The sequence below is a fragment of the Diadema setosum genome, chromosome 8 (assembly GCF_964275005.1).
Source record: "Diadema setosum chromosome 8, eeDiaSeto1, whole genome shotgun sequence".
Classification (NCBI taxonomy): Eukaryota; Metazoa; Echinodermata; class Echinoidea; order Diadematoida; family Diadematidae; genus Diadema; species Diadema setosum.
Window position 1 is genome coordinate 28,651,123 of NC_092692.1, and position 15,584 is coordinate 28,666,706.

Consider the following 15,584-nt stretch of genomic DNA (forward strand, 5'->3'; position numbering starts at 1 on the left):
CTGTGACATTTTCACCCAGACATTTATATACCAGTGACGTTTTTCCCAAACGTCTTAACTTCTGATTTCTCTACGTGCATGACGTGTGACTTTTTTCCCTGAAGATAGCTCCGACTTTTCTTCCCTTCACATTTTATTTCTACAATTGATAGTTCCCGTGACCTTTTACCATTTACATTTTTACCCTGATATACTAACCTCTGACATCTTTACTTCTAGCATTTTGATACGTGACGGCTTTTTTCCGCTACACATTACTTCTAGCATCTTTATCTCTGACATTTTACCTGTGATTTTTTTTCCCCTAACATTTTTACCTGTGATATCTTTGCCCTGATATTTCTATCCGTGACATTCTAACCCCAGAAATTTTGCCATTACCATTTTCCCCTTGACTTTCTTTACCCCTGATGTTATTAACAATTACATTTTTGCCGGCAACATATCTCTTGACAGTTTCACGACCGATCTTTTTTTTTTTTTTTTTTGTCCCTGACATTTTATGTGTCAAAACTGTTGCTGTTGGGCATTAGAACCAGACTATTACTAATAATTTTTAAGTGTACTGCTCTTAGTGAATAATGTCAGTTCTTCATTGAACATCGATTAAACGATACTTACAAATGAAAAACAGGCAAATAATAATAATAAAAAAATAATGGCCGGCTTAAGAGCTCAGTCATGGCCATTGAAGATACATTATATATATATATATATATATATATATATATATATATATATATACTAACACCTTCCCCTTCCCTACACACCACACACACACACACACACACACACACACACACACACACACACACACTCAAACAAAGCAAACAAATATGTAATAAAATCGTGTAGCTACGGTGTACAATGGTTGGGTCTCAAGCGTGAAAACAATCACGGTGAAACTGTATTTTTTCGAAGTTCGTGTTCCTTTCGATTTTGTTTGAATGCCCAGCGGGGTATGTGGAGTATTCGATAAAAGTTATCAAGCAGTATCTAATACAAACACCTTCGCACATCGTCGACATCTTGTTTTAATAGCTTGTCAATATTTGTCATATTACGTTACAACCGTAATTCAGGTCCTCTGCCTACGCTGGGTGATAACGGCACCCGCAGAGAATCAAATCTAGATTTGTTTATGCCGGTGCTGGCCCTATCGCGAGTGATTCGAGTACATCGTTACAAATTGATCCAATAAATTACGGCACTTTACGAGGTATCATACTTTTGAAACAGTGTGTTTGAAAATAGTGTGTTTTTCTTCATAACATGAACCGCGTGACCCCAATTCTTGTGCTTCTTAATAAACGAGACAAGAAATCACGAGAAGCAGCCCAGAGGCTTTCTAAGAAATTGACAAGATCTTTGCCCTAATACAGACCCTCAGCGACCTCACCGCCTACATTTATATCGGTCGGTTTACCCAGTCCTTTTCAAATATATATATATATATATATATATATATATATATATATATATATATATATATATATAAACATATATGTATGCACCAAGGGTCCCAGGAACGAATAGGGAATTGGCATTACGCACTCTGGATAACGCGAGGGACGAAGGATAGCTCGGAGCAACTCCTGGCATGTGAAAAGAGGGGAGAGGAGAGGAAAAAAAATCTAAGAAAGTGAGAGAGAGCGAGAGAGAGAGAGAGAAGGTGCAGGAGGGAATTGGGGTTAGAGATTAGATATCATGATACACTGACGGAGAGAGAGGAAGAGATGGAGCGACTAAGAGAGGGAAGGAGGGAAGGAAAGAAAGATAGAGAGAGAGAGAGAGAGAGAGAGATGAGGAGAGACAGATAGATTCAGGCGATATATACCTGATTGCCGGTTAGGGAAATGGGAGGTTAGAAATACGAAGGATTCGAGTGTAACAGCTGAGTTAGAGATTATGTCTTGTTGATTGGGTGAAAACTGTTCTTACAAGTTTCAAGTTGTAAGGAGGAGGTAAAAAGAGGTCATCTGTATAGATTAGAGAGAATCATCGTAAAAGAGTGAGATGGATGACCAGGTGGGAGAAGAAAACTTCTGAAAGGTCAAAATAAAAAAAAAAGAATGTATCTGGGGAAAAATAGGGCAAACAAATTTAACAAAAGCACTTTACAAATCCGCACTGACGTAATTTTACATAAACCAATTGATGAATACAAGCAACAGTGACAGGGCCATAAAAGACACGGGAGATAGAGACATTATTGTATGGACATTATATGTGTGTGCTAAGCATGTGTACACTCACATTTTGTGTGTGCGTACGTATAATGAGGACATCGGGTGTTTGTATGTGTGTGTGTGTGTGTGTGTGTGTGTGTGTGTGTGTGTGAGTGTGTGTGCGTGTTTAAATAAGCTAAAGTCAAAGCATAAAGTAATGATGAAAATGCAGCACTGCGTGAGTTGGAAGTGTGTACATCCGTGTGTGGGAATGCATGATTGTGTGCGTAAGCGTGTGTGTTTAGAAGATATCTGTTTTGTTACAGGAAAATAAAAGACATGTAATGCGAATCCTTAGATAGCTCTCTCTATGGAAGGAAGAAATATGATTTACACTACTACAATTTGTTTCACAAGGCTACTTGAAGAGGTGCACGTATACCACATCAGCGTTAGAATGGATAGCTGCTTGTCGTATCCGCTTGATCGGATATGGAGATCTGCGCGCCAGCAGGCCAAGATGCGATGTATATACTATACAAAATCCCTGAATTCGATAACTACATATTATGACCTACGTTACCAAGTTACCATATCTGAGTATTACAGTTGAAATGAAGGCCAACAAAGATTGGTGGACGCGTCAAAACCAAAAATGCAGTTTGACTGACTGGTCGGATTTGCAGTTTCTATTTTCTGATCGTCAGTTTCCAGTGCCCTTATTCAAATAGTAGAAGAATTCAACTTATACATCACGACTTGTGTGATTTGCAGCAAAGATGAAATCGTCGCTAAGTTCGGCATATCTTATTTTGATCTACGAGCATGCTGAAATTTTCCAAATTTCATTTTTGACCGATGCTCTTTCAACAGGGGCGTCAGGAGCAGCGTTCGCGGTGATTTGTTTCACGTTTGATTTGATAAAGGCCCAATTTGTGTCAATAAAATCTCCTAGAGACTCCGGGTCAACCCGAAGCACAATTCTCGTCTCATTCTATAGAGTTATGTGCCACGGAGTGGCGTCCGCTGTCCCTTTTCCGTCGTCCGAAGCATTGGTTTCCCCACAGAGCTACTTATTGTGCCAGCTCATTAGTCAATGTCGGTATCACAACTCTCTTTCGTTTTGATTTGTCGTAGTTATTGTCTAAAGTAGAGTACAGTATACCGGTACACAGGGATGAAATCACATTGAGACCTCATGTCATTAAACTGAAGGGGAAAAAAGAAACAGTAGCATTTTTTTTTTTCCGGACGCAACCAAGGAAGCTATAGTATCATTTTTTTTTGTGTCTGTGAATCAAAATAAATGTGTTTTCTTATAATGCCCTTATTTCAGACAAGGTCCGCGTGCAGATTTGCAGATATTTATTGATATGTTCTCTTTTTTTCGGAGTGGGTGCTCTTTTAACTGCTGCATGCAGTAATACTTGGTACTGTGCTGTATGGTATGCTGCGCTCTTACATTATGTCGTTGGTATTGCTGTCATAGTATTCATTTATGTTAAAGTCTCTTTTCATGAGAGATGGTTGACGAAGTTTACTCTCATTATACGGCCTATCCTTAAAACCCACTTGTTTCGTTCATAATTCTATTGTAAAGCGCATTTGAAAAAATTTTTATGGATAATGCGCTATTATTAGGAGTATTGTACCTTCTTCTTCTTTCTCTCTTTTCTTTCCTCTTCTTCCCTTTCTATTGTTTTCTTTTTCCCATAGCGCTTAGAGACATTTTATGTAATAACGCGCTATATAAATGTTGTGAATTATTAGTAGTATGAGTATCATTGTTATTATTATTATTATTATTATTATTATTATCATTATCATTATTATTATTATTATTATTATTATTATTATTATTATTATTATTACTATTATTATCATCATCATCATCATCATCATTATTATTATTATACTATTTAGGGCGGTGAGTTGGCTCAGTCGGTAGCACGTCTGCCTCACGATCCTGAGGACCCGGGTTCGAACCCGAGTCTGGACTGAGCAATGTTGTGTGTAAACATACCGTCCCCTCTAGCAAGAGGCAAAACACTCTGTCCCTCGGATAGGACATAAAATGGAGGTCCCGTGTATGAGAGAGTCACAGTTCCTGCACGTAAAAGATCCCGCTTCATTCATTCATCGCAAAGACCAGGGTGTTTAACCCGGTGAAGTGGTCCCACCTCACAACCAACTGGACCCCATGGAAGACCAGCTTAGCATAGCTGAATATGGGCTATCCAGCCATCTTCTCAGATGGAAAATGAACAAACAAACAAACAAACAAACTACTACTATTATTATTATCATCATCATCATCATCATCATCATCATTGTCTTTTCATACTAAACGTTGAGATAAGAATTCTTGTGATCGTCCCTTCCATGAAACAAAAAAAAAAAGCAACCAGGGTCCTGTTTCATAAACCTATTTGTAAAGTTACTCACGACTTTACGAACGACTTAGATATGGCAAGACAAGTGGGTTTCCTAATCATTGTTAATTTCAACAGCTGAAGTTAAAATTAGCAAATGACAATGATTATTCTTACTTGTGAACACACATTCTTAGTTACAGTGTATTTTTGCCCCAATACAGATGAATATTGAGATACAGTCGTACTTTGATAAAACGTAAAGAAAAAAAAAATGCACACATTTTGGCACTTCATATTCCAGTAGTTCTTCAGTCGTGCGCAACTTAACGAACAGTTTTATGAAACAGGACCCAGGCACAAACATAAGGGGGCACTGCTGATTTCTTTTGCAGTGGCCCCAATATAATTTTACATCAATTATTTCATTTTGTGTTGTTTCAATAATATTTTTCTTTACATTGGTGTCTTTAAACTTGAAAGGATTAAAATTTTGTCATTAGAAGCTGTCACTAATGGAACTCTAAAAGAGAGTACAGAAACGGCACAAGTCATGGGCAACAGCAAGAACAAACGTACAAGTACTGTTTAGTATTTATTTTCGAGGACAACAGTTTAGGAGTTCCCACTATAATGACTCGCGGCTGCGTCAATGCGTTGAAAATGAAAAGAAACATGTAGGGAAAAGTGGGGTTAGACGAACACAGCGGGTAAAATGGGTCCCCCTAACCATGGAGCTACCCCTAACTACTTAACTACGTACTTTTTCGGCTAATCAACGGTAAGCAACGATTGCACATGGTTAGCGAGGAGACGTGCATGGTCAGGAAAAAAAAATGTTCAGATAATAAAGCATTTTGTTTGATTTAGGCAACATATATGGTGAGAAATATGACGCCACAATACCCCAAAGAACGATAAGTACCCAAATCCCTCCAGGTTGATAATTACGCAGCTCGAAAGTTAGGGGGTTTCTGTTCACCCACTTTCCCTCAACCCTATGAAAGAGTACAATGTGCATGTTCATGAAACTGGAATAGAATAGAATAGAATATCAGGCAAGACTCAGTCTCATATATCATATTTCAGACATTTCCGACGTTATACTCATGAGAACCTAGAATTAAGCAAAACTCAATTGCACGGGCAGACGGAATCTGCTAAACATGTTTGGCGTGAACGTGATTCGCGCTGAATAATTGAAACAATAAATACGCAAATGGAAAAATACGTGTTTACAAACACGTTTACAAACACGTTTACATTCGAGTATAGGAGCGTGAAAGTCCGCAAAGATTATACCTACCGCGTTTATAATAGACAGCTCCGAATAGTGCAGACAAGCAACTTTACAAATGATACAGTGAAATTAATCGTATATAAATAATGCCCAGCCATCACCCTAAATCGCTTCCTTGTTATATCTTTCTACTCAAATTCCCTTCGAAACGACAGGAATGGCATTAACTGTTTCGAGGCTTTTGCGTGAGTTACAAGACAGTTTGGGAGTGTATTTTTGACGAGGATGTTTGCGGTATATCCTCGTATATGAAGGAATTTTAAGACTTCATGGTCCGTTAGGCCAGATAGTAACTTGGCAATGTTGGAGATGTAGTCCAAATGCTGAGAGTCTCATGTGCAAGATAATTAATGAACGGGAAAAAAGGCCCACTCCCCCCCCCCCCCCCCCGTTTTCTAAAATGTAAAAGTATCGATATGATCATAAGCACTCCATGTACTATAAGTAGTGTATCCTGAAAGTACACTTACACAGAAAAGGTTTTAGAGTACCCAATTAGAAAAGTTGTTTTTTAGTGAAAAACAATAAAAAGTAAGATGTTTTAAACGTATTCTGATATGATGGTTTTGCCGTAAATTCATTATTTGGAGTTAGGGCGGTCCGCGGACTACAGTTATTTAGTTAACTTTGCCCAATGCCTGCTGTCAGGTGCATCCAGTGTTTAGGTATTTTTGTGTTATTGTATTGATTGATTATTTTGAGTTTTGTAATTGATTGTGTATTGTGTGTTTTTCTGCCAAATAAAATGATACTACTACTACTACTACTACTACTACTACTACTACTAATAATAATAATAATAATGATAATAATAATGATAATAATAATAGCGGGGACCTATAGGGTATGACTTTTGAAAACGTTTAACGATGTAGGCTCCTACGCTGTCTCAGAACGGGGGGGGGGGGGATAGAACCAAACATCTGGTCCATGATGTTTAGGGGCTAAAATTAATCTTGGCTTTTCAAGATGGCAATCCAATCGGAAACTGAATTGTTGCATATGAACGAACGGCGGAGTTTGTAGTGAAAAAAAAAAAACCAACAAGTTTAGAAAGACAATTACATGAGCATGTTAGCATTAAAAAAACAGTCTGATAGGTATGAATATCATTTATTTTCGATGTTTCTTCTGTCGTTAGAATAAGGAATTGGAAAGGAAATAAATAAACAGGAATTAGTGATTTAAAGCACATTGCGTTTGTGGAGATTAAGCATTTGGTTGTTTTTCTTGCGCCACAATTCCCCCCCCCCCCCAACTCTAAACAAAACTAGAAATGTCGCTACGGGGACTGGTGTATGCCTCCGCCATAATACATGGTTCTCCTAATAGGTCTATAGTACAATGTCTTGACAATGTGTGATGACAGTTTCACACAATTGGCAAAATATTAAAATGACAGGTTTGCCACAAATGTGCTGAATGTTCACTTTCCTAGAACTAGGTTCAATTGGATGAATGATTAAAACGTCAGAGTGCAGGTATTTGGGGGAACTGATGATTTTCACTTGACTTTTGACCCTTTTACAAGTTTATGCATTGAGTAATTTTCAAGGTATTGAGAAAAAGTATAATTTCAGTATCAAATGGTAAAATAGTATTATCGAAACCTGGCCTTTGACCTTTGACCCCACAGTTCCAAAGAGAATCACTGTTAGGTAGAACATGCATAAATATGTAAGTTTCATGACAATACCTTGAGTTATTTTTGAGATGTGGAGGAAAAAGTGCAATTTAGCACTTTCACTTGACCTTTGACCTTTTGGCAAGAAACTTCCCACAGAATATATATTGGGTTATACATGCATACATCAAGTTTTAAAAAAAAAAATCCTTCAGGCATTGCATAAATATAAGGAAAGTAGTTATATTTTGAGGAGTTGACCTTGACCTTTGACCCCTGACCTTTGACCCATGACCCCCAACTTCCCTAGATAATCACTGCCCATCGGTACAAGCATATATACTAAGTTCCATGAAGATACCTTGGACCATTTGCGAGATATGGAGAAAAACATGAAATTTCAATTTTTTTCACAAAATAACCTGTGACCTTTGACCCTGTGACCCTAACATCCACACAAAGTATCATCCCCCAAGGATATACCCTCATACCAAGTTTGATGCAAAACCACCGCACGGTTCTTGAGATATCGACAAAAACAAAACGGGACGGACGGACGTACGGACGGACGTACGGACGGACGGACGGACGTACGGACGTACGTACGGACGGACGGACGGACGACCCGAAAACATAATGCCTCCGGCCACTTCGTTGGCGGAAGCATAAAAAAACTAGACTCGGAATTTGTCAAGACTGACAAATTAGGTGATCCGATTTTTCTTTTTTTTAATCAATGATTCGAGCTTTCACCTGAGATTAGGGACATTGGTCGTGTGATGTTTGGATTCTCATTTTGAAAAGGGAGTCAGACCTGCCATCTTGGGTACCGAATTCAGGAATACACTATCAAAGAAGCAGAATGAACTATATTTGACCTTTGACCCCACTTTGCACCCCCAAGATGGCATCTGAGCAAAAAGTGGTTATTTTGTGAAATGATTCTTGTAACATGGTCTTTGCGTGTGCAACATATGGGAAAGATAAGACATGTATTCACCAAGATACAGGATGAAACATTTATGACCTGTGACCCTAATTTACATACCCAAGATGGTGTCTGATCAAGTAGTTGTTATTTTATGAAATAATGTACGTGACATTAACTAAACATGTGCAAAATATGGGGATGATAGGGGCTGTTTTTCTTGAGTTATTGCAAAGAAAGTTGGAAAAAGAAAGAAATATGAAAATACATCGAAGATAATCTTTAATTTCAACCACGTTTTTGGACGTGATCCCGACACCATATGAAAAACAAAGGGGACACGTACGATAGCGGAAAGTCTCAGCTACAACATATTAAAATCTGGGAGAAATTCACCGAAGGGTAAGTGAGCTAGTGCTCGATAAAGACAATCATGTCAATTTTCACATCTAGAAAAATTCCCTCCCATAGAGATAACACGTCATAACGAAGATAAAGAAAGAAGTACATATGACCTTTGACCCCGATCTGCACAGACAAGACGGCATCTCAGCAAAAAGTGGTTATTTTGTGAAATGATCCTTGTAACACGGCCTTTACGTGTGCAAAATATGGGGAAGATAGAACATGTATTCACCAAGATACAGGATGAAACATTTATGACCTTTGACCCTAATTTACATACCCAAGATGGCGTCTGATCAAGTAGTTGTTATTTTATGAAATAATGTACGTGACATGAACTAAACATGTGCAAAATATGGTGGTGATAGAGTATGTTTTTTCTTGAGTTATTGCAAAGAAAGTTGGAAAAAGAAAGAAATATGAAAATACATCGAAGATAGGCTTTGATTTCAACCAAGTTTTTGGACGTGATCCCGATACCGTATGAAAAAATGAAGGGCACACTTAAGATAGCCCAAAGTCTCAGCTACAACATATTAAAATCTTAGAGAAATTCACCGAAGCATAGGTGAGCTAGTGCTCGAAAAAGATAGTCATGTCAATTTTCATTTCCAGAAAAACTGCACTCCCATTAAGATAACACGTAAACTGGTCAAATTTGACAAGATTACTTTCAATCCAATATTACGAGGTGATGCCGTCATCTAATCAAAATGTTGTTAATATATTAATGAAAGAGCATTTAGTAAGCTGCAACATACTGAAATCTGGGTGAAAATTGGCAAAGGATAAGTGAGATACGCTCGAGTGAACTTGTAATCTGATGACGTCATTTTGAAAATTTGCTCTTTTTATTTTATTAAGAAATTTGATATCTTTTAATCATTTTTCCAGCATCGCCAACCCATGAAATGACATGTGCAACTCATCAGCTTTCAGAATATGTAAAGAAAATGGGGGGTCACCGTCCATCCTGACGAGTAAAATCGGATTTAAAATTGGCGGTTTTTTGGCATTGTTGCACTGTATATCGCCATTGACGCGCGCGCGGAATTTCAACTTTGACGGGCCCTTATGACGTCATATTGAGTCGGATTGACTTGAAACTTGGTAGACATATTCCCTGACATTTCAGGCAGGCGATAAGTGTGAAAAAACGGGAAATTTCTATTGCATATGAGCTGTGCGTGCGTATATGCGCGCGCGCGTACGCGTCCGTAAATTTTTTTCAATTTTTCAAAAAATGCTCCAAATGGTCTGAAACGTGTGCAAAAAAAAATTGAGCTCGATTTGAGCATACAAATAATTTAACGCGCGCGTACGCGCACGTTTTAAGGTATAGATGAATTTTGAGAATATGAATAGAATGCGCTTGACTTGAAATATATGTGACGTAAATTTCATTGAAAAATTCCATTCCATTAATGAGATAAAATTGAGAATGTGTTTTCATATAATGACGTCATAGTGACGTCACGGTCGACTGATCACTTTGATTTTAGTTCGATTGCCGTCTTTGGGAGACGATACATATATGGTATAAGTTTGAAATTGATAGGAAGAGGACTTTCTGAGCTAATCGATGCACAACTTTTGGGGAGAAAGAAGAAAAAGAAGAAGAAGAAAGAATCCGTACAAAAACAGAAGGTGATCCGAGAGGATACTCGGATCACCTAATAATAAAATGCAGTATGTAAAATACAGACCATCTTAGTGGCCTGTTTTGACAGGGAAGATCCATTTGATGACTGAGAAGTCGTTGTTGTTGGTATGTATGCTGGTTTTTTAGTTGTTTGTTGCTGCCGTTTTTACTGGAAATCCATTCGATTTTGCCTGGACAGTGGATCTCCGATCCATCTTGGTCACAATCACACCTCCCTCCTTTGTAAAGATCTCCCAGAGGCCGCGGGTGTTTAAACTCTTTTGATATTTGTTTAAATCCTCAAGTCTCTTTTAAATCTGTATTCCTGATTATAACAACGAACTTACGTGGGTGAATCGTATATAGTAAGCGACTCACTTTGCCGATGGGTGTCCGTGCTTTTTCCTCTCTTTCGTGTCCGATGGTATTAAGTTCGTCTCTCTCTTCTTTTTTTTTCTTTTTTCTTTTTTTTGGTGGGGGGGGGGGGAGACAGCTGTAATGGAATCTGTAAAGTAACATACACTCGTAAAGAGTAGTTCATTTACCGTGTTGATTGTCTCCCTTGTAAGGGTGGTCATTGATTTTACCTGCTCGTTCAATATGCGAGAGTAAATCTACGCGTGACGCGAAGAATAGTCACGCCTGCCCGGCAGGTTTCCTTTATCCCATGCACGTCGCAATCATATCATCAAAACTTCACCCCATTGGCTGTGACAATGGCTGCGACAATGATCACTTGGAGCATCGAAGAGTTGACACAAAATCAAATGAGGCAGACTTATATGACAACAAGCTAACAAGGAGGAGGGGTTCTAAGGAGTAGACAGCAACATTCCTATCGTCCACCATCTTTTGTCTTGACCAACTCTCTTCCTATTATGTACAAGTCTTCGGAAGACGTTTCCCAAACTTGTCTTTTGTTTTACGATAATTGTCTTTTTTCTCTCTTAATTAAAGGCAAAGATTGCACCTTTTGTGGAGTTTAAAATGTTTCCAAAAAAATCCCTGCTTATCGACAAACCCAATAATACTAAACTCGTTCCCAAACACTATTCTGAATGCTCCTACAGTTGTCATCATAATTAGCATAACAAATAACGTGTCCTGAAGGCAATGTTACAACAGATTTCTTTTTAATCTCAATTTACTAGGGACGTGTGCATCAAATTGATTAAACCCATTATGTGTTGGTCATTGTAATATCATGTCGCCAGTGTAAAAAGCAGTCAGCATCATAATTGAGAGAAAGACAAGAGAATATGTCTTCTCAGGTGGAGGCTGCTTCAATTACTGTGAAATCGCTCGTACTTATGCCTCCCAGATAGCATTTTCCAGATGATTGGTACTTTGCGCATCCGATTCCCGAGGGTGACGGGGTTAATTACTTTACCCCCTCAGCGTTTCGATATAAGCATTGTCAGTTCTCTCTCGTTTGAGATTTTTATGAGAATGAGCACAGCAGCGGTACAACTCTTGATAGAACTCCCCCCCCCCCCTCCGGCATGGCAGTCGCGTATAGGAATGATCTGTGGCTGTAATTACGCATCGAAGGCGCATTTGGGGGAGGGGGGCACGGAAGCATTACCTTTGCAAAGTATACAGTTTACAGAATTCTGTATTCAGAAAAATCTTGAGGTATGTGAGTTGTAAAAAGTAGTACTAGTCTCCATTTTCGGTCAATCAAACGATGTTAATCCTATGTATATAATCAGTACAGGTGTGAATCGAAAAAATAAAAGATTCGTTGTTACCGAAATTCACCTTTTCACGATTGCATTGTACCTTCCCTGGAACAGTCCGCTCGTTATCCTGTTCATCTAATTTTACTATGATGGAGGTATTGAAATTGACCTTCGTTGACGTACAAACAATAATATAATTATGATGGAATGACATTTAATAAATCCATTTCAAATACACACACACACACACACACACACGCACGCACACACACACACACACACACACACACGCACACACACACACACACACACACACATACACACACACACATACACACACAAATATATCATCTGGATGCAGGTGGGTCCAATAATATAGACATTACATCCTAAATGCTATACGGTCATTTTTTTATGTCTTTGGTACAGTTTGAGATTACTAAGATTCTTTAATAATATTCTCTTCTCCTCCTTTCTTATTCCTCTCAGAACAAAGTCCTGCACCGCCACAGTTCTGGCACTCATCTGGATTGTCAGTCTCCTCTCCCAGAGCCCACCAGCCATTTTCGCCGATATCGTGAATGGGCATATTTGCGTCGAAAGCTGGCCTAGCTCACAGGCACATCGGGCCTTCAAGATGAGCCTCTTCGTCTTCTTCTACCTGCTTCCGCTGGCAGTGATCTGCCTGTGCTACGCGCGCACTGCCGCCGTGCTGTGGAACGCGGGCGCGGAATTCGTCAGTCCGTACATGACTGGCGCCCCCAGGAGGCGCCACTCTCGGCGGAAAGTGGCGCGAATGGTTATGATTCTTGTTACCTGCTTTACCGTCTGCTGGCTGCCGTACCATATTCGCAACGTAATGGAATGTTGGCACCTGATCTCCTATTCTGAGTTCAACTACTACACAACCATCCTAGTCCGAGTGATGGCATATGCGAACAGCTGCCTCAACCCATTGCTCTACTCGTGTCTCTGCGAGAACTTCCGCAAGAATTATTACCAGGCGTGTTCATGCTGCTGCCGTAAACGAGACCCCCAGTACAAGACCCAGCTCATCTGTTGTCACGAGATGTACCCAAACGGGACGGCTGCCATCAGCGAGCACACGCCGAACACGAATTCGACACGGATGTCCGCGGTTCGGAAGTCGTTCACGAGTTCCGGGGCTAGGGTCTCTTAGAGGGCAATCATCGAGCTAAAAAAGAAAGAAAGAAAAGAAAAGAAAACAGTCTAGAAATGTATGCTGTGTATCTGATTTCCTCTATGACTCAAGCTCATGAGCATTGCTATCTCAAGACCTATGATATATGTCTCCTTTCGTTGGGCTTCTTATCTACAGTTTGTAAATGTTACACGGTCAGCCCCCAAGTCCTGACCATGTTGCATGTACCAGAGCTAGATAAGAAGCCCAACCAGAAGAGACCGATACCATCCATCTATGCTATCTCATACCTGTTGCACTTTATTATACGACTGTATATATATTTATGTATTACGTCGAAATTGTGGATGCATATGGGAACAGAAATATTCCAGAACCATCTCTTGGAATGCAAATCCTTGATTAAAATTCTGTTAACGTCCATTCTAAATTACGGCTGGTGGTACAACTTATGTAGAAAAAGAAATATAGAAAATCGGTCCCTAAATTCTCCAAGTTTGATAAAGGGTATACGGTAATGCGCTCAGCTAAAGGTAAAGTTTGTATTAGTGTCTTTATTTCTTTATATCGATATCAATGTTCACTTCATTTATTTATTTTTTCAGTCACTATTACCTGTGATGTTGACTGTATTGTTGGTATAACTGTTATCATCAATTGTGTTATTATTACCGATATTTTCATTATCATGTAACATTTGTTTTCTTTTATTTCTGTGGAAAAATGGTAAAACCAATTATTGAGTTTTGGTTATTTAGCAACTATACTCTTGCCAAGCCATCAGTTGCCTGGAGGTTGTTGGAGGATTATTACTATCTTGCGTGCAAATGTTGCAAAGTTGCACAATAAATGTCTGACAAAATGTGGACAATTCTTATCCAGTGACCGGGAAGTGTTATTCTTGACAAATCTCTCGTATGAAACTTGTTCTAATGATACTTGCATTGCATTAACTACTTGTGTACATGGTCTGACGATGAGTTAAAGGGATCATTATGATTATAGTTTTGGTTGAGATGTAATTTCAGGTTTCTACATTTTTTGGTGGGATAATGAGAAACTTCTTATGAAATATGAAAGAGCATGTAATTCCGTGAGGCTTTCAACGTTTATTTGATGAAAATTGGTTTTGAAATGGCTGAGATATCCAAAACAGAGCGATTGTAATAAAGTGTGGGACCCACCTTTTATTGCGATCGCTTTGTTTTACCTTGTTTTTGGATGTTTCAGTCATTCCAAACCCGATTTTCATCATATAAACTTTGAATTCCTCTTAGAATGGTATGCTCTGTACTATTTCATAAGTGTTTTCTTGGTATCTTGCAAAAAGTTCAAAGCCCAATTCTCATCTCCACCAATATTGTACCTTCCTTTAAGTTTTTAAGTGAATTGACGAATCAGAAGAGAATGCTGTGTTCAATGGTTAGAGTTAAAGCCGAGCCAAAATGAGATGTGAATGATTACAATTAAAGAAAAGAGTCTTACAAGAGTCTTACAATAAGTTAAGTTTTCTGAGTCTTGAATTAGGAGTTCTTATATTGAGTATTAAAGGTTACATTCTTTTCTTGTGAGCACACAGGAAGGTAATTTCTGCTTGTGTCACTAAAAATCAACGACTTGAAGCTATTGTAGCCTACCCGTCTTCGTTCGTTTACTGGTGTTGTTATTTGTTTGTTAGCGTTGGGAAAAGACACAACCTAAATTTGCCAGAGTGTGTCAACTGCCAAAGTTTAATCAATATTGTATCGTCTGACATTGTTATTTCGTGAGTGATTCAAAATGTCGCGACAATCTGACAGCTGGGAAAAGTATCAGCGAAGAGCTATCGAAATTCTGTCTAAGAAAGGAGGATGATATTGGCCAAGAGATGAAGGCTAGCTGGTTATTTGACAAGTGCACCGTATGTTGATGAGGACTTGAGAGAGATACGCATTGCCACAGAATCAATAGTGCCTTTTCAATAAGAAAAAAGATATTCGGTGAGATTGAGATGTAAATGTGTATAATATTATGCTTAGTATACCACACTTAAATAGTAATTCGGGTCAAGTAGATTTTGTGAATAATTGATGTATACAAATATACAATGGTGCTGCGCTTGGGGTGATCAACTTGTGATTGATTGTTTGTTCAGAGCCTGTTGTGGCTAAGCAGGTGAAGTCATGTATGACTGCCGGTATGTTATCATCAGTTGGGATGTTTAGAATGTTGGTCTGTATCAGGCTCATTGCAAAGCCAAACTCTTGGCGGGGATGTGCATGCAATACGGATAATGAAATGTCACACGCCCTCATGTGTATG

At 38.8% G+C, this 15,584-nt stretch overlaps 1 protein-coding gene across 1 annotated transcript in view; it reads left to right on the plus strand.

The window, feature by feature from the left end:
* LOC140232186 (galanin receptor 2b-like) overlaps positions 1-13,301 on the plus strand; it is a 59,763-nt gene extending 46,462 nt beyond the window's left edge. The window contains exon 3 of the mRNA XM_072312323.1: positions 12,611-13,301. Coding sequence (XP_072168424.1) covers positions 12,611-13,301 — 691 coding nt within the window. The remainder of the gene's footprint in view (positions 1-12,610) is intronic.
* Positions 13,302-15,584: the final 2,283 nt, after the last annotated feature.